At 29.7% G+C, this 21,563-nt stretch overlaps 1 protein-coding gene across 3 annotated transcripts in view; it reads left to right on the top strand.

Moving 5' to 3' along the window:
- The first annotated feature begins 2,450 nt into the window (after nt 1–2,450).
- LOC106789114 (trafficking kinesin-binding protein milt) overlaps nt 2,451–21,563 on the top strand; it is a 42,341-nt gene continuing 23,228 nt past the window's right edge. The window contains exons 1-3 of one of the 3 annotated variants that reach the window (XM_014753035.1): nt 2,451–2,902; nt 7,376–7,480; nt 10,849–10,953. In XM_014753035.1, the coding sequence (XP_014608521.1) occupies nt 2,800–2,902; nt 7,376–7,480; nt 10,849–10,953 (313 nt within the window). In that variant the 5' untranslated portion in view covers nt 2,451–2,799. Of the gene's footprint in view, nt 2,903–7,375; nt 7,481–10,848; nt 10,954–18,952; nt 19,256–21,563 lie in introns of those variants that run through there. The other 2 variants (XM_014753014.1, XM_014753025.1) reach the window with 2 other exon arrangements.

Here is a 21,563-nt window from a genome sequence, read left to right on the forward strand (position 1 = left end):
GTCGTCGTCGTCTCGTAGCCATAGTAGTCGTAGCCGTGTTTTTAGTATCCCAACATATCGTCTTCGCCATCATCATCATCATCAATGTAGTTACGATCATCATCATCATCATCATCATTATCGTTATCGTCATTATTACATTCGTTCCAGCAAGGAAAAGAAATACGCCAGTGATTATATAGTTCATCTCGGTGATCAGGATTATTATCATTCCATCTCTCTTTTTCTCTCCCCCTCCTGCCCACCCCCCTTATCTTTCTCTCTTTCTGTGTCTATATCTATCTCTCTCTTTCTCTGTTTTTTTTTTTTTTTTTTCATGAATTAACATTCTTTAATCTTATTTATCCATTATTAGGTCTATCTCCTTATCTACCTGAGTTTTATATATTACATAGGGTTATTATTCTCATGAGAAACATCGATAAGGAAGGGGTAGAATAAAGATAGGGGAGAGGGAGAGGGAGGGGGGAAATATATTTAATATATTTAATGAGACGGGACGAGAAGAAGGATTTATTTCTCGTTGGAATACATATTCGCTTGGTTGATCTGAAAATAGTTGACCTATAAAGGGTCTCTCTCTCTCTCTCCCTCTCTCTCTTTCTTTCATAACGTCCTAAATCAAGAGCCAAAGTTTTATTTGTAATTGTACGAATATCAGGATAATTATTCTCATTATCTTATTATTTGTTTATTTTGTTTTTCTTAGCTTTTTACAAGGTTAACGAGTTAAAGATCTTTCGTTAAAGTTCGATTTGATTTGATCTCATCTGATCTGATCTGATCGATCGGTGGAGGAGTAGTCGATCAAGTTGGTTGACCTTGAGGCAGGTCGTCGAAACGGTCCATCGTAAAATCTATAAAAGAAAGCAAAACATAGTGGGATGGGAGAGAAAGAGAGAGAGTTGTTAAGTGAGGTTGAGTTAGGTGTGTGGGGGTGGGTGGTGATGGTTGGTGGTAGTAACGTAGTGCCAGTTTACTATATTCATTCTTTGCATTCTATCAACTCGCTTGTAAACCGGATTATTTCTGTCGATTACGTAACCTTCCTTCTCCTCCTCCTCCTCCTTTTTCTCTTCTTTCTTCTTCTTCTTCTTCTATTACTACTATCTCTTTTCCTCATTCTCTTTCTATTCATATATAAATGTCTCCCTATTTGTGAGTTGTTTGACTTCATTTACTTTGACAGAAATATATTTAACGATGCATGCTGCATACGTTTTTTGCGTTATTGTAAATATCGATCTTGAGTATTTTAATATATTTCTTTTTTTCTTATTTTTTCATTTATTTTTTTTATTGTATATTTATCCGTTGAGATATATCGCAGGAATATATCCTTGCAAGTTACCGACCGAGCAAGGATGCACTACGTTTGCGTGACTTTTTATCGGGACGTGCGTACAACAAACTTTCGTAATGTCAGACAAATTATAAGAAATGAAGATGTAATGTGATTTTAGTCCTTTATATTTCGTATTAATATTTTTGAAAGAAAGAAAAAAAAAAAGAAACGTTTTTCTATATACAAATAAAATGTAAATTAAAGAAACAAATTATATTACAATTTCATTTGATTCGAGTAGGATGTTCTATTTGAATTTCGCGCCATTTTGTAAAAAAAAAACAAAGGAACAAACCGAATATGATCGACAAATTTCGAAAATAAAGAACTAATACTAATTATTCAGTACTACGTGAAGAAGAATAAAAAGAGGAAGAGGAAGAAGAAGATAAAGAAAGTATCAAGTAATAGATTTTCCTGGATTGAATTGAGCGATCGAGCTTTTATTGAAATTGGCGAAGATCCAAAATGGCAGCCGGTCTAGCTTCTATTTTATTCGATTCGAGTGGATTGAGTGGTGGACGCCCACCGTATGGAGTTCTCCGTCGACTTGCGAATCTGAAAGAACAACCTGGTGCTCTTAAATCGTGCTGTGAAAAAGAAAAACAAAAAAAAAAGAAAAGAAAAAAAGATTCGTCGAATAGAATCGTCATAGATAATAATTGTGAAGAGAAGGGTGGGGGGAAAAGAAGAGTAAGGAAAAGGAGAAGAAAATAAATAGAAATTCCAAAAAAAAAAAAAGGAAAGTCATACGTAACGAACGCGTTTACGTGAGTTTATAGTTATATATTTTTGTAAATCAAAAGAAAAAAGAAAAAAAAAATAGAAAAGAGAAGAAACGAAAGTATCTATAATTAAGCTTTAACATCTGACGCGTTCGTGCGAACTTTAATCTTCTTCTAATGTAAAAGAGAAAAAAGAAACGAGAAATAAAAAAACGAGATAGTGAACTTATGTAATGAAAGTTAGATGATTAATGTTTAATGAGAAGAAAAAAGAATCAAATAATATATATATTTATATATATAAGAAGAAAGAAAAATAATCGAAACAAAATTAAATGTTTTAGAAATGTACATCGCGTTTGTATAGGAATAAAAAACAAAAAAATAGGGAGCGCCAAATAAGAAGACGCCATTTTATCAAAAGCTTCACGCGAAGTTTTTTTAAATCGAAAAATAAGATGAAAAGTGTATTATCCTCTGCGTATATAAATGTGATGATACGCATATAAAGTCTCGAGGACGACTGCTGAAACGACGAGAGGAAACGGGATTTACACGATTCGGCACGAGGGTGAAGTTCATTGAGCACGAAGGCGAAAGGTTCAAGGTCGTCAAAGTACTCGCCACGGATTAACGAGAAGAGAGGAGATAGACGAATGAAAAGAGAGGTAGAGAGAGAGAGAGAAAGAGATAAAATAGTAGGGGAAGTCTGGATCGGTAGGGAAGATTATGATTGTATCTAGGAGGCATGAAAAACGGCCAACAAGGGGTCCTTCGGAATTGAAAAAAATCCTCGATAGACGTGAGGCTATACTCAACAAATGGCGGAATGGTATGGTTCATAAAAAATCATTAATCAGTTATATTATGCTTCGTTAATTCCTTTGAAAAGTAATTCCGCTTAATTTATCTTCTCGTGTATCTCGTGTTACATGTTTGAAATAACGTAATGTAACTTTGAGAGAGAGTGAGAGAGAAAATGAGATTACATCGAAGAAACGTTGCAAAACTTATCAACTAATCGATTGTGTGTTGCCTCGATTAATTTGTTTGTTTTTTCTTTCTTTCTTTCTTCGTTCGATTCGACTAGTCGATAATAAAGTTATCTTCCGTATCGATCGTAGGAATGTCGATACGAAGTTTCATAGTTCTTCCGACGTGTGGCAGCACTCGTACTAATTTTCCCCAATACACTCTGTGTGTGTTGAATTTATTTATTTATTTATTTATTTATTTATTTATTTATTTTCGCTTGGCCGCGCGTGAGCGTGTATTATATCTCGAATTTAATTCTTCGTAATGCATATTATACATAGATTAAAATCTAGAATTGGTTTTCAAGCACGAAACTTCGATTATCTTCCACGCGATCGGGATAACGTTATCGACGGTAAATTATGAAACGTATGTATATATATATATATATATATATATATATATATTATGACGCGTTATTTTATTTTTGAATTTTATTTTTTAACTATGAAAACAAACATCCCTCGTTTAACATATCTTCAAAATAAATCGTAATTTTTGATTGTACTTATCGATCGAGTTTTTACTCTTCAAATTATTTATTATTATTATTATTATTTTTCATTTAATATTCATTATTAGAATGAACATTTTTATATTTTTTTTTTTTAATTATTATTTAACGATCGATCTAGATAAAAAATAATAATAATAATATGTAGAAAGTTAAACCGAAGCCAGCTGTGTGTGTGTTGTATCGGTTCTCTCGAGTTTTTGGTTGCATCAACGGCTGCTGCTACAGTTCCTCGCGCCAACTCAGTTTAATACCTGCAGCTGTCTGTACCCTCGAAAAAAGTGTCATCATCTTTCTCAATTTTTCTTTTTTTTTTTTTTTTTTGTTTTTGTGTGTAGTAGCCTCGGGCGTGCGTTGTTACCACGTTTCTTTACGAATAAAAATTACCAAAGATAAATAACCCATTTCAAAATTACCCTGCGTTGTTAATTTGTGCGAGTGATGATTGCGTAAGAGGGGGAGGAATAATAGTTTTGGTTTGTTATAATTATTCGTACGTAATTGGATTGTTATTGATCATTATACGGATGAAACAAACGACTACAAGTATGAACAAAAACAATATTTCAAATATTATTATTAAATATATTTCAACATATATTAATTCACAATTACAACTTAGATTACCATGAATTTTTTTGTATAGAATGATTCGTTTTTTATTCTGTAAAAAAAAAAAGTATAATAAGACAATTTTTTTGGACACAATCGATCGTTAAACAAGTTATTTCACAATTCAAAGATCAAATTATAAAATATTGTGGTAATATCACAAGTGAGAACCACCCCCTACATTGACCCCCATTAGAAAAAAAAAACAACAAATACTGATCACGAATAATTAACGAGACAGTAAACGTGATTGATTTTCATTAGTTTCAGTATATAAAATTAATTGCAAAATACCTCTTGAATTAGTTATATTTTAAAAATAATATTAGAAAAAAATGAAACGTTAAATGCTGTTGTCATCGAATATCATAGTTGACACGAATTGAATGTAACACTCTGCAATTGTCGGTCATGGTTCAGTCGATTTATCCGGATCTACTTGATAGCATTGACAGCAGAGGAGGATCTGGAATTCAAGTGGTATCTAATAAATGATTATACGTGAATACACCTACAACCGTATAGATAGTTATGGTAACTCTAGGCGTTCACGGTTGCGCGCTTTAAAAGACGGTCGTCGAACCTAACAGCCGATACGAGTACGTTGACTTCCGTATTATGCCTCATAAAAGTCGGCCGTGCGATTGAATTTTTCTTGAATTTATTCTATGCAACTTTGTGTTTAATCGATCGTCCGAGGGAACAAAATTATTTCTAGAAAAAAAAAAATAAATACATGAAAAAAGAAAATTTAACCTGTATCATCGGTGGTTACATGTGGTTCACACACGAGATATAGGTGTTAATAAATTTATTATTTATTTATATATATATATATATATATTTAAATTTATTAACACACCCATATATATATTATTGTTATATAAATATATCAATCGAGAAGAAAATTAGTTATTTTATTTTTCTTTTTTTATTTATTTATTTATAATTTTTTGTTGCACTCAAGGATAGGCAATTTTTGAGAAAAGAATAGAAAGCAGCTAACACGTAGAATATATATATATATATGTAAAGAAAATAATACGTGGAAGAAACTGTAGTACTGTACTGGATTTAAATTTGTAAATTGTGTTTTTCTCTTAACATGATATCTATAAATCACGCGATCGAGGTAATCACATTGTTGTTATTCCGCTTAAAGAGTACGAAAGTGATCTTTCTAATATCAAGATGAATAATAACAAAAAATCGTAATTCATCATCAATTTCTTTTTTTCTTCCACACACACACACACACACACACACACACACACACATGCTTCTTTATTTCTTTTTTATTTTTATATTATCTGATTACAACGATCATCATTGTCTTCCTTTACGTTTCGGTTTCACTTTAAGTCGAGCGTGACTGCAAAACTGCAATTGCAACCTCTTCTCAACATCGTAACTGACATCACGATTTCGTTTAAATCTATTTATATTGTTTAAATATTTTCGCAATTCAATTTTTTAAACAACGTTTTAAATCATCGTTCGACCAATTTTATTTGTTCAAATAATTTAACATTTTTTTTTCATTTCAATAATAACAACAAGGAGAATAATTCTCGTTGCAATTTAAAAAATAAAAAGCATATATTTTTCGATAATTTTATTTTTACGTATAAAATATGCGACAATGTTCTTTGCAAGATAAAAAATCTAATCGCAATTTTTAGGATCATTGAATTATTTGATCATTTATTTTTCCAGGGGGCTGGTGGGAAGGAAAAGAAAAAATTGTCTTCCAATAAATTGTATGCGTATAAAACTAGTAACGCTTCTTATAAATAAATAACCTCGTATTCCATATATCCTTTAAAGGGCAAATGATCGAATTGCGGGTAATTTGAATGCGTGATGATATTCCTTTTCGCTCCAAATAATTTCTAACGTCCGTTTCCTATATATATTTTCTCGATTCCGCTATCATTTCTCGGTTACTTTATGATGGTTGAAAAATTATTTATACAAACTTTTCTTTTATTTAATTCGAAACAAACAGACTAAATCAACAAAAATAATAAGAAACTCAATTGATTTATTGTATCATATGTTAATAGAAAAAAAAAACATTTAAACAAAGTTTATATAAACAACAAATTCACAATTGAAATGATAAAGAATAATTGTAATTTTAAAATCTATTCTGAAGTTTATATACTGATCCAATATAGTAAATCAAATCTATTATGTTGTTGTTGTTGTGTTGAATTAGAAAAAAAGAAAAAAAGAAAAAGCAAAATCACACAAAATAAATTATCAATGGTGTCAGATAAACTCGCGTTAATTTACTATTACTAAAATCACATATTAGATATCAGAAAAAGGAAGAAACAGTAGCTAAAAAAAAACTAAATAAAAAAATAAAAATCAATTCATCCAAGGACTACGAAGTATCGTATTAAATTTTCTTTACATATATATAAACGGTTACACGGATTTTCCATCACCACCATCCCATATTAAATGATACAGCAACACATTTACAAAAGAAAGAAAAAAAACAAACAAACGAAAACGAAAAGAGAATATAAAAAGGATTTGAAAACTGGTAAAAAGGTTTTAAGTAAGTAGGGATCATTTAGCAAACGTCGACGAGTCGGTTAAGTATAATCAGTCCTGTATGTGTGTGTGTGTATGTGTTTCATAGTGTTGTTTGCAGTCAAAGTATATTTTTTTTTTTTTTTTTCATAGTAATTATTATCGACCCTTAAGCATGGGTAACACACACGGCGCGTGTTAGAAAATTTCTCCTTCGTGTTTCGTAGATTAGAGATAGATAAAAGGAAGATTAAAAAAAAAGGAAAAAAGGAGAGAAGAGTTGAGGGGGGGTGGGTGCTCCCAGATGGTGGAGAAGATGAGGTGTAAGGGGGGATGGAAGAGGAAGGTGTTGTTTAGATGATACTCACAGACCGACGCTAATCGTTCCTTCTTCGAGCAATGCACCTCGTAACTTTTAACTTGAGAGAAGATGAGTAAAATATAAGAAAATAAAGAAGGAGTAGAAGTAGAAGTAGAAAAGTAGATGTAGAAGAAGAAGAAGAAGAAGAAGAAGGAATGAACGTTAAGATAATATACGATGCGTTCCGTTTCATACTAACGTAATAACCGAGTGGTGTGCATCGTGATTTGTTTCAGAGGTGTGCAGCGGAGGTGAATTGCCAGAAGTAGAGATCATAAGTCTGCTGGAGGAACAGATTCCCAGGTATCGTCTACGTGCCGACACTCTCACGGAATTTCAAGGTCAGTGAACTTATCTTTACTTAACTTTAATTATCACATATATATTTGTATTTGATATGTGTGTTTGATATTTATTTTATTTTAATTTTAATTAAATTTATATTGAGATTTAATTTGATTTAATTTTGTCTCTATCGTTTTCCAATTAATATTCTGTTATTAGATATTACGAATGATGTTAATTAATATTCTAATTTGTTACCCCTTCTCCTCCCTGATTCAATTATAATCTTCAAAATTAGTATTTATTATTTATATTTTATTATTTGATTTTTTTAATGTAGGAAGAAATATTAATATAAAGATTATTTTATTTTATTTTAATTGTAATTTTAATTAAATTTATATTGATTTAATATATGATTTAATTTTGTCTATCTTTTTCTAATTAATAKTCCGTTATTAATTATTACGAATAAATGGTAATTAATTTTCTAATTTTTGTTTTACTCCCATTCCCGATTCAATTATAATTTGTAAAATTAACATTTATAAATAATATTTATTTGAATCGATTATCAAACATAGGGTAAAACAATTTTTGATTTTTAATTTGTAGGAAGAAATATTACTCGAAGATATATTATTTTGTTTTATTTTATTTTAATTATATATTCGATTTTTCATATTATCTAGAAAGTTTTGATTATCGATCGAAATCAAATGAATAATTTCGAGATTAGTTATCATCGAAATGTATAACATCGATTGGACATTTTCTTTAAATCATTTTTTTCCCCATGATACGACTTTCACGTAAGTTTCTTCCTTACACGAGTTAATACCTGTATATAAGAGTGAATAATTAGCGTTGTGATAAAAATTCACCTAAGCAATGTGATCTCCAGACTCCTCCCCACCGGATATTATACCTACATGAATACACTATCGGCTAAAAGTTTGAAAATTCTTATTTTAAATTCGTAGAATTAAAAATAAATTAAATGCATTTAAACAATCCAGCTGATATAAATTTATATTTATTTGTCAAGAAAAACTTACGATTAGTATCTGTTGATTGAATTTAATTTGACAATAATTTTACACAATAAAAAAATTCGATTCGAGAATTGTTTTAAGTTGATTGTGTGTGTGTATGTGTGTCTGTAGAAAAACTATACAAGAAGATTACGAACACAAGAAAATACTGAAATCTTTTAAAACATTGTTCAACTTGTTAATATTTAAAATATCTATCAAATTTGTTTATTTTTTTTTGCAAATCAGCAAATAATTTTTAAACTTTTAGCTGGTAGTGTATTCATGCATGTCCACTGCTTTCACACGTGTTTTTTTTTTAAACATGCAGTTAGAGAGGTACTCTCTTAAGAAGAAGAAGAAGTAGAAGATGATGAAAAAGAAAAAAAACACGTTTTAGTCTTTACAAGAAGATGAAAAAGAAAAAAATAACAGCTTTTTTTTTTTTTTTAAGATCCACACCAATCTTTCTTCCTCTTTATTTGCTTTTTTTTTTGTCTTTCTTTTTTTAAGACCTGCAGTTTCATTTTAAAGTCAAACAAAACGGGTTCGCGTTGCAAGGTCTCGTCAAGTATCCAACCTCTTCAAGGTCACGGCATGTTAGCAAAGACTGGTTTAACGATGAATAATAAAAATTACGAGGAAGGTGACTTTGAAGTATACATGCAATTAGAAATTACAAAATTAATGTTGAAAAAATAAAATCACAATCACAATATTGCATTTAATATTTTAGTGTAGCTGTAGTTTTTCAAGCCCTAAAGCATTATTATCTATATTTCTCGGTTTCTTAACAACAAAGATCATAATCTTCATGGTATAATTAAAACATAAATTGGATAGGCGTCGTTAGAGATTAATGAAAGAGCCAGGGGGAACCTTTGTCGATCACTATAATTTCTATTCATTATTTTTCTGCTTTACAAGCAATAAAACAATCACTGCTTCTGCTACTTCTTCTTCTTCTACTTATTTTTCTTCTTCTCTTTTTGTTTCTTTTTCGTTTTTTTTTTTTTTATTATTATCTCGACTAATTTTGTTTATTATATCTTCTTGTTACGTATAAAATGTGTATAATATTGTATGCATAAGAAGAAATAAGAAATTTATATAGTATGGTAATAAATTAACATATTTTAAAATATCTCGAGATAATATTGTTATAATAATTTAGACACTCTAAATATAAAGGTGTGATACGTTTAAAATGTTAATAATTTCAATAATTTCTATTAACAATATTGAATAATTTGATATCTTTCGAAATAAAAAAATAATAGATATTTATTATTGTTTAACAATATTAATATATCTCTTCTTTTTATTTTATAATTTAATTAACAAAATTATAATTTTTCTACGATCAATGATTTTAAATAGTGTTCACCTTGTATTTTAAATGTTTAAAAATTCTTGCAAATATTTGAATGTTTATTTGACCGTGAGATTAAATCGATATTTCATTTCTATTCGTACATTTATTTATTTGTTTGCTATTTTCCATTTCGGTTAACCTAAGCAACCTTATTTCCCTTGACACACCGGTTCCAACATAGATCGAGTTACGATTCTCCAAACTAATTAAACTGTATGGCCCGGATATATGGGACACCATGAGAGGAACGTGACTAATCGTTTGCTTCTGTTGTTGTGAACTATGTGATCGTATCGTGTGTCGAGCTAATAAAATGAAGCTTTAGAACAGGATAGGATATTGGACCGCACCTTTCTCTTTCGTGTGTATTTTAATTCAACAAAAAAAAAAATAATACATATACCCAAATGAACGTGAAAAATAATAAGAAAATATATTTACTTATCACACATAACTTTGGACGCATACATAAATTTTGCGTGTTATAAAATAATTTCATAAAAAAAAAGAAAAAAAAAATACATCATTCGCGAATAGGAATATGATTTGTGTTCGCGAAAAAAAAATGTTCTTTTTCTGTCGTACGAGAACCGCCATCTTGTTTCTTTTTCTTTGTTTGTTTTGTTTTAAATAAATAGAAGAAGAAAAAATGTTAAACGAAAGGAAAATATAATTAATTACAATAATTTGTGTTTTGCACACACGTAAAATAATAATAATAAATTAAATAATATACACAAAATAATTGATTCCCGAAGAAAGTTACTTCCTGTTGTAAGAAAGCGGCCATATTGTTGTTTTATTCTCGAGATAAAATGATTATATTTATTTACTTATGAAATACTACGTGAATAAGCATGAATGAAATTTTTTGATTAAATCAATATAATCGAGAAATATCATTGAAGCGGAAAGACTTTATTTGTAATATCGAATGACTTTTAATTTGATAATTGTTTTTAATCGAATTTTTTTTCTTTTTTTATTTTTTTTCTTTTTTTCTTTTTCTTTTTAGGTTACGAGAACGCCGATTGGTTCGTTCCATCGCCGGCGCTAAAAACCGAGGACGTCGATTTGAAATTAACGCCGGATCAAATCCGAGAAACTCTCAACTATTTCCGTGAGTACAATAATTATTAGTTTATTTATTTATTCATTTTTTGTGTTAAACGGAGAGAAGAGGAAATGTTCATATTAAACGGAAAGAATCAAACGAAAAGGCTGAAACAACGACGTTCACGTTTTTCATATTAATTTCTTTAAAATAAATTTTAACAAACGATAGATAATATTTGCGTCAACTTTTTATCGGGGGAGAAAAAAAATTGACGTTTATTTTTAGAAACGATTAAAATGATTGCGCGAAAACAAATAAAAAAAAAATATTCACGGCGCAGAATATATAAAATTGACGGGATAGGATCGAATATAAATCGCATTAGATGTTAGATAAATTCTTATCTCAAGGGTGGTTAACGAGTCTTCTTATCTCTTATTACGTGACACTTCAGTTAGCGTGCCGTCGTAGTTTTCAATATTTTTTTTAAATTATTATTATTATTATTTATCTTTCTTATTTGTTTTTTTTTTCTTTTTTGCTTTTACTTTCATTCCTGCACAGTATTTCATTCTGGTTCACGGAAAAGATAAGATTCGTTGACAGAGATAGGAATCTTATTTAATCTAGCAAAGGTATTTAAGAGACTGTACCTTCTACGATATTGATTGGTCAATTTTTGATGTTCCGAGTTGCGCGATTGATACGATTTTGTCACGTGTCCGTCCAACGACGTTCCGATTGGTGGCGATAAAAGAGCGCGAATCACGTGACCACCGACACGTGACCACATAATGCACTGTAGGAGAAATAACGAGCACGACGAGTGCTAATAAAATGAAAATCAATTTTCAATCAAATATTTATTATACGTTATGTTGGGGAAATTAATCAATTTGTGGTAAGGATATTTTTCTTGTTCAAACGGCAAAGTGAAAGATCGTTTGTTAGATAAAATTTAACTCATTTCTCGAGTTACGATACGATCGATTACATTCTTATTACCCCAGATACAAAAAAAAAACATGTTGATTGATTTTGCTTCTTATTAGAAAATAAATAGAAATATATATATATATATTTTTTTTTAATTATTATTTCAATAGTTAGATTGTGTGTCGAATAATTTGGAAATGATTTTCTTATAGCTATCAAATTTCTTTTTCTTTTGCGCAAATATTTTTGCGATAACGAGAGGTATTCTTATTCGAGGAAAGAAATGAAAAGCAATAATTAAAAAATAAACATAGAAAAAAATCAATACGATAGATAAGAACACACACACACACATGCACATACGCACACGCATACATATTTAAACAAACATACTAATTTATCATTATCGATAATAACTAATCGCTTGGCTTTACAATAGAATGTTTCATCGATGTTTTCAAATATCGATATTTATGTTAAATTAAGCAAACAACCGCGAATAAATATGAAAATAATTTATTATATTATTTTATTGCAATATCAAAAATATATTTGAGAGTTTGTGATGAATTAAAGGAACGTATTTTAATAATTAATTATCAAAAAATTGTTTGTTGATTATTTCGAAGTTCGTTGAGAAAGTTCTACGAAGATTGGAAGTATCACTGCATTCCGTTAGGTTTTTTCTAATCTTACAGGACAGGTACTAGTTTCACCGTTTGAAAGGTAAATCGTAACGAGTAAGACGAGTTATTGAGTATTTTCCTTTCTTTTTTCATTTGTTTGTTTGTTTGTTTGCTAGGTCAATTTTATTTGAATGGGTAGTTTAGATTTGAATAACGTCAATGGAAAGAAAAATCTAAGAAAATGATTTTGCTTGTCAAATCGTTCGAATAATTCAATGATATTAAATAAAATAAGATAAAATATAAATAATATCGTTAATATTAAAGTCCCTTGTACGGGGTCTTAATAAAAAAAAAATATTCCCATAATAAAAATAATAAGATATATATATATTTTATTGATATCAAATATAAATATATTAAATTATAATAATATATGAAAATATATTTATACTAATTTTCTTTTTACATAGAATAAAAGTTGTTCGTTTGTTATAACATTTCAAATAATTATAATTAATACGAAACACACAAATTGAGAGAACGTAGAAATAATGATATAATATATCAAATATTAAATTAAATGTTCACGCTTATACCAACGATTGTATAATTTTGTTTTTTTTTTTCTTCTCTCTCTCTCTCTTACATTAATATTACGACTTTTAGAAATGTACGAAGAATGTTTTTTCTTTTTCGAGATGATGTTTTATCACAAGTCTATTTGATAATTGGCGCATGAAAATAACTATCTCTCCCTTTCTCTTCGCATTTGTCTCCAATTTATCTTGTCTTTCATCTGTATACCTTTTCTTCTTTCTATTCTTTTTTCTTATTATTTCTTTTTTTTTTTTTTTTTTAAACAATCCATTATCCAGAATTTTCATCAATTTCAAAATGTATATGATCGTAATACGTGAAGGAAAGTTTATAAAATTAGAATTAAAAAAAAAAAGAAGTGAAGCACGTTAAAGTATACACTCCACGAGAGTATTTCGCTAATTAAAATTATCAATTAATATTCAATCAATCGATTTCACGACATGAATGTAAAAAGGAAAAAATGTACTACTTCAACCGTGGTAGGTATGAATATTTTATAAACGACAGCTTCTTTCAACTCTCTTGACTTTCTATGTTTAATTATTGAATCTTGAAGTACCAGCAATGAGTATGATAAAGAAAAAACAAAATTTGCTTGAAATAAGAAAAATAAAATTTAAAAAATGTACGATGAGATATATATATATCTTATATAAATCCATATAGATTAAAAAATAATTTATTACTATGTACACGTGCACACACGTCGACATAAAAATCCGATTAAGTGATTAGATCGATTTTGTTCAAAAATTCGCGATGAGTTTTATATCTCTGAGGAAAATAAAAAAAAACATCGATATGCATGAGCCAATAATAATTATGAAAGGCAATTTGTTCGACGTATTTTATATTGAGTATTGATCGATAATCAATTTCTAAATTAATAATACTATAGAATATATATTTTTGTTTGTGTGTTTAATTTTTGAATATTTTATATTCAATATAAAAATAAATTGTACGATTTTACACTAGTAGTGTGTATGATCAAATAATTTGTTGTATTTTATATTTAAAATTTATAAAAATATAAATGTAGTATAATAAATATCTAAATAAAAAATTAAATTTAATAACTTACATTAGAGTGATATAATACAACAAGATTCGAAATATTTTATATTTCAAATTATTCAAATATTAAGTACACAAAGCTAATTTTGCTTTCTTTCAAGTATTTAAAAAACCACTAATAATATATATAATATCAAATATTTCAAATATATTACCAATTAGTTCGACCCAATAAATAAATAGTACTCTTAATTCAAATGAAAAAAAAATAAAAAGAAAGAAAAGAAAAAGAAATCAGAAAGTTTCTATTCTTCGTGTCTTTCCACTTTGTTAAAACAATACACAATACATTTAGAAGTTAAGTGATAAGATCTCATCGATCGAATACACAACAGTTTGTTATTTAAATTTTCTACGTTCCTTTTATTCCACCGAGAATACTTACAGATAGAATATTGATACCTTAATGGGGAACAGATACAAATACATTAGTCACACACATACATTCCTATCTTTACATTTTACTTATGTTAGATAGAATGAAACATTCAGGTTACTTGGTTCATAGGTCATTCGGTAAAAGAGTTCATCTCGTTTGAGATCAACGAATTAGAAAGTACCCCTCTCGGTCCACTTGTTCGACCTCATGACCGTACAATTTTTCATCGACTCCCTACCCCCTTAGCATACATTAAAAAAACATCATTCACAAAATTTCTCTCATTATTGGCCATCGCGTAAGGAAAAAAAAAAGAAAAACTATGGAAAATGCAAAATTATTCATGAACAATTCATCGTGTGACGATTTTCTAATGTTACTTGTTAAATAATTGTATAATTTGACTGTTCGTTAAAAGTCTGACAATGTAATATCATAGATTTAAGTAAAGCATAAATTATTTCTAACATTTATTTCAGAGTAATATTTATGTGTGTGTGTGTGTGTGTGCGTCAAAATTAAATTTACTTTTGTCTTGCCGAGACGTACGTGTGTTTGTAAATACATTAATCTTTATTCTTCTTATTAAAAGTAAAAAAAAAAAAAAACTCTTAAAAAACTCTTTTCGAAAATAGACAAATTTTAATTAACTAACGCAAACTATAAAAAGTATTATATTATTTTACTAATTATTCTATAAAAAAAATTTGTTTACGAATTAATTTTATTTCCTAACGCATTAAATATATTTTTTACACAAAATCTTATATTTAATTTCTATTTAAATTTTAAATCAATACGAACCGATATATAATATATATTAATAATAATAATAATAATAATAATATTTTCTTATAATATACGCGTAGAAAGTAAAACGCATTATATTCCAATTACATCGAGCTATCATTTCTTCTAAAGAATCTAACATACTCACCAAATAAAGAATTACATTCGCTTTATCTAATATTATCAATTTCTCAACTTGATAGATCTCGAAACGTCGCGTCGTTTAGAACGAAAAACTCTAGTCACGAAGGTTTTCTAAGTCATGTTCTAACGTTCCCCACATATTTATCTCTCTCTCTCTCTCTCTTCCTCTCTCTTTCAAAATCCATTTATTCCAATCTCTAAACGTGTTTTCCGTTAGTTTTTTCTAAAAAAAAAAAATATAAAAATATTGACCATTAATTTATGTACTTTTGAATAAACTCACATTCACTTCCTTCCAAATGGCGAAGGAGGAGGAAGAGGAGGTGGAGGAGGAGCGGGGGTGAAGAAAGGCGAGAAAGAAAAGCAAAACGATTGAAAAATAACAAAAAAAAAAAAAAAAAAGCGTTAGAAATAGAGTGAAATGTGTCCGTTCGCACTGTGAATTAAATGCTAAAATTCAAACACACTTTCCTCCAATCGTTTTTCCTTTCTNTGGAGGAGGAGCGGGGGTGAAGAAAGGCGAGAAAAAAAAAAAAAAAAAACGAAAAAAAAAAAAAAAAAAAAAAAAAAAAAAATCAAACAAGAAAAAGCGTTAGAAATAGAGTGAAATGTGTCCGTTCGCACTGTGAATTAAATGCTAAAATTCAAACACACTTTCCTCCAATCGTTTTTCCTTTCTATCTTTCTTTCCTTACTTACTTCCTAACTCCTTTCCCATTTCCTTTCCCTCCGTATTCCCTTTTTGCATACGTAAGAGGGTGTAACTGGGCGTGATGGCGACAATGATGATGATAATGTGAGTGATTAAGGAGGAAAAGAATTGGTGGGAGTACACTAAATTTCCCTTTTTTTAACATTCACCGTGCTGACCTTTCACCTTTTTTCCTCTCATTTCTTTTTCCCTTGTTTTCTTTTTTTTCTTCCCCACCATCCTTCTTTATCGAGGAGACCCGAGGAGACAAGAAAACCCACGTCGGTGAAACTAAACACAATAATGTTAAAACTACTTGTACCGCATCGTGAATAATGAGATGGCGTGTACCGTAAAACAAAACAAAACAAACAATTTCCTAGAGACATTTTTTCGCACGGTTTTATTATTTTCCCCCTTTTACATCCACCTCTCCCTTGGGCCTTCTCCTCCCCCTTCCTCCTCCTCCTCCTCTTACTACCCCCTTCCTCCTTCCTTTCTTCTTCCACGAAACTCATTTATCGCTCTCGTTTTCTTTTCGTTTAACTCACACGTGACTTTCCCCATTCATGAAATTATTTTACACCGAGAATAGTAGAGTTTAAAACGTAGTCATAAACATTCAACCATAATCACTTGTCCTCTCTCATAGATTATTTTGTTTTATCTATTATATCTTTTTTTTTATTGCTTTACTTTGCTTTGCTTTTTTATATTTTCTTTTTTTTTCCTACCACCCCATTTCCACGGTAATCTCTACTGTTAACAATAAGTCGAACTTAATTTTTTAATAACGTGCAACGGTATTTGCTGTTGTTGGTTGGTTGGTTTGTTAACGGTACAAGTGGTAGAGCTTGTAATGTGTCTTGGATTTGAAAGTTTATTCCTGTTCAGAAGTGAGAAAGAAAGAGAAAAATAGAGAGGAATAGAAAAGGTGACATTTATGAGCGATCATAAACGTTCCAATTGGATTCAAGGCTAACTTCGTTCACATTATTACGATTAAATATAAGATTTGTTATGGTAGATAAGAATTATTCATTTCTTGCATTGTTTCATGTTAGATTCGTATACGTGTAATTTTATTTTGATGTGTCTTTTTATTGCTTTTGTTAGAGGGTTGTAACAACAACGCCATTTTGCGTCTTCCATATTGGAGAGTTAACCGGAAGTTCCCTAGATTTTCAAAATCAATTACTCTATCTTTCGAAATGAAATTTATTTTCTTTTTAAATTATACTAACAAAAAAGTTTGTTATACTCTGTAAAAAAAGTTACTTCAGTCTAAACATTATCGTGAAAGAGTAATTGATTCTAAAACTTAACTAGAAAATTTGTGATCTCGTCTAGGAACTTTTGGTTTATCTAATATTAAAACTTCCTACATTACTTATTGATTAAATCTCCCATATCTTCAGTATTCTTATTCCGTACTATTATTTAAATCTTTCAACTATAAATAAATTATTTTTTCATATTCTTTTCTGTGTTGAGATAATCATTGACGCCATATTGTTGTATCTTCAGATCTTGAATAAATGAAATCATCGTGTTGTTTTATTTTCAAATAATTCGATTATTCGAATTAGATCAATTCGATTGATGCCATTTTTCCTTTCATTATTTTATCTATGAAAGAAAGATAAAAATAACAATGAATAGATCTAACGAAAGGGAGAATTAAACGTAAATATTTTACCCACGGATATTAAGCATCGTCGTGAGAATGATGGTTCTCCATTGAAAAGTTAGCTGATTTGATACAAAGAGCACGGCTTTCTCATAGGCCCGCATGTAACGGATCGAAAGTAACTTTAGCGGTATGCATTCCACTTGTTTGTAAGGAAATAGGGATGTACACCTCCTTCCTTCTCTCGATTTCAAACTTCATAACCATAATAATTGATTGCCCCCTTCTCTTCTTATCTATCTTCGGGTTTGTATTTTTGACGATATTTACTTCGATTCTATTGTTTTCTTCCTTTTTGATTATAGTTGGGAATAAATAATATACACGAGAAGATCCATTGAAAATAAAAGTCAAATACAATCTCGTCGAATCTTCACAATATTCTTACTCAATCATTTCCGCATTGATGATGCACATTGGAATACATGGATAAAAATATATCTAAGTGTTTAAGTTTTTTTTTTCGAAACCTGATCTCTTGTTCCGATATCGTCTGCAATTTACAAATTTTTCTTTTCCATTCTTGTCGAGTATCATCGAGTATATGTTAAAAAGGAAAAAGGAAGGCGGGGGTGCGGGGGCGGTAGGACTTTGAAATATTAACTTTAGAACTTTAAAACTTTTAAGAAGAGTAGAAACTACAATTTCAACGAGAGTTCCTTGTATCGATGACGTTATTTAAAATTCTGAGAAAACATCATCCCTTAATTTAGAATTAATATTGCATACAACATAGACTTTTTTTTTTTTATTGTTAACATAAATATTTAAATATTTGATATAGCATTAGGGATCTCGAATCGAATAGATTACTTCGATACGTTCAAATTTCATGGTTTCACTTTCGAATCGATGATCGATTTAATAATCATCATCATCATCATAATGTGAGCTAACACAATAAGTGAAAGAAAAAAAAATATATAATTCTTACGGATGCGATAAGAATGGAGAAAGAAAGAGAGAGAGAGAGAGAGAGAGAGAGAAAGAGAGTGAGAAAAATACGGGCTAGTTCATTCGTACACACTAACACATACATATATATATATATACATACGTGTGGTATGTGCACACGTTCAACGCTCCCAACGTGAGAGGAGGGAGGTTGCCGGGCGCGTCGCGCTCGACCAATCACAGGCCGTGCAACAGAACGAACCGCGGTACTACTCGGAGCTCCTCGGCTCCCCTCGGTACCCCTCGGCTCAGGCTAACTTCGTGGTGATCGGTTCAGTCACACTTCCGCTACCGACCGGGTACGATGTCGTTCGTGCCTCGGCTCCGGTTTAAAGTTTCGTGTTTTTTTTTTTGGAAAATATCCGAGTGATATCGTCTCGAGTAGTGTTGTCTGTGCATCCTTGATTACATTCCTCGTCGTTATCTTTTTATCTCCGGTGAGTGCATAGTGTTTCTACGATTCTGTGTTATCAAAGGTACGAAGTGCGAATTCTGGATTATACATATTTAAATATAAAGATAAACAAAAAAAAAGGGATCTAAAGATTATCACTAAAAATCGTATTATCATTTAATTATTCTTTACGTCATTCGATTATTAATATATAAAATTGGAGAATTGAGAAATCGAATTATTAAACGAACGCGAAAAAGAAAAACGTTTCGTATTATTTTTATATCGTTTCTTATCCATATATATTTGTTTTTATTCGATTTTATTATTATTGTTATTATTGTTGATCGATCTTTTACTTCCTCCGTTTTTACATATTTCATATCTATAAAGTTTTCTTGACGATTATTAAATGCTTGAATAATCACAGAGACTCAAGGCGAATTTTCTCAACTTGTTGGTTACACAAATAGAAAGGATTAAAATATGAAATAATTTCAATCTGTATAAATATATGAGATATTGATTAACTCGGGAAATGTATATCGCAGTTAGATTCGTAAAGGTTTGGGTATGTGCGAGAATAGGTCAGTTCTTGTGTCCTCGTGAACGATAAAACTAGGATGCTGCGCAAACGTCGTCCCAAAATGAAATACTCCCTTATTCCTACGTGAACACTTAAACTTTAATATTATATTCTTGTATTTCAAATTATAATAAAATACACATACGACGAATACAAATAGAAAAATATATAAAAACTAATGATATACGAACTAATTCGTAATCTTGTTTCATATATATTAGAATTTATTTTGAATATTGTAGATGTTAGTTAAAATCGTTGAGAGGTTATGTTTGCTTGCTCATGCGTTCCTCCGAACACTTTTCTCGATACGTTTCCATCTCTTTCTATCTATTCATCCACATATCTATCTGTCTCTTTCTTACTTTGAGGCGCGCGCATACAGTAGCAGCACAGTTGCCGAAGAAAACTACGAAGATTGTCGAATACGCACGAGAAAGATAAAAGAGGAGGGTCGTAGAAGTTGGTGAAACATTGACGGGGGATTCAACGTCGGATATTTTCGTCTCGGTTTCCCTCCCTTCTCTTTTTTCTTCTATTTATCCCACTTCTCTTTCTTTCTATTTTTCTTTCTCTCCCCCATTTCAGTAACGCACATACTCGACCTTGAGAAACCTCCTGGAATCTCTTCCAGATTCTTGCTAAACGATTCTTACCGAAAATACACGAGAAATGTGTTCGGATCGAGACACTTATATTTTTTATATTATATTATTCTCGATTAATTTTGAACTATAAAATTATTAACGAATAAATATTAGATTGATTTTTTTTCTTTTTTTTTTTTTTTAATTAGATTTATCCGATCGATTTATCCGCCCCCCCCCCTCCCTAAATTGATTTATTTTAATAATTTGTTTTTTTTTTTTCATTTAGTTTATCCTCGAAATTAAATGGCGGGAGGGGGTGGCTGCATAAAAATGGCGCGCGCATCCGAATTTTACAGTTCGTTAATTTTCCTCGGTCTTTTTTTTTCTCGTTTGTTTTTTCCTCTTAATATTCTTTTTATTTTTATTTTCAAATAATAGCCTCGTGGTGTCTTCCACTAGCATCGGCATTCAAACGATTTGCAATGAAGCGTTACGCGATAGTTTCGAATTACGCAATGTGGCTCGTGTCGGTAATGTTAGTTTAATTCCAACGAATTCGTGTTAGATTGTCGTTAATTTTTATTTCCCCCTCTTGTATAAATACATATTAATTATATTTATTATTACTTTTATTATTGTTATTATGTAGGTACAAAAAAATGTGAGAAAGAGTAAGAAAGAAAATGGGGAAAGTTATTGTTAAATATATGGATTTTTTAATCTAAGCGATTACGTTCGAGACTCCTATCACATTTACATTAAATAACTTTACGCATATTTGTAAAATATATACAATTCCGCGAATATTACAATTTTTATTTTATATTTTTTTATGAATATTTGAAGAAAAGAATTTTATTAGAATTAGAAATCTCTTAGATACCCCATTATTTAACACTTCGAGGAAATAATCTAATCAGGAATTTGCAAAATAAATCTAATACATTGAATTGTTAATATATTTTTTTATTTATTTTTTTTTATCATATATAATAAACTTAATAATACACGTTTTCTTCTTGTTTACTTCCGTAAATATTTGGAAGAAACAATGCAGGAAATAATTTAATCATGAATTTGCAACGAATGTTAAAAAAAAAATAATATTTATAACAGTATATATAAGAATAGTTTACTCTTATCTGTGACGTATTGTTCGCATAAGTATCGCAATTTTGTATTCTATAATTACAGTAAAAAAAAAAAGAAAATTA

Source organism: Polistes canadensis, unplaced genomic scaffold (genome assembly GCF_001313835.1).
Source record: "Polistes canadensis isolate GaletaPanama2010 unplaced genomic scaffold, ASM131383v1 scaffold_6, whole genome shotgun sequence".
Classification (NCBI taxonomy): domain Eukaryota; kingdom Metazoa; phylum Arthropoda; class Insecta; order Hymenoptera; family Vespidae; genus Polistes; species Polistes canadensis.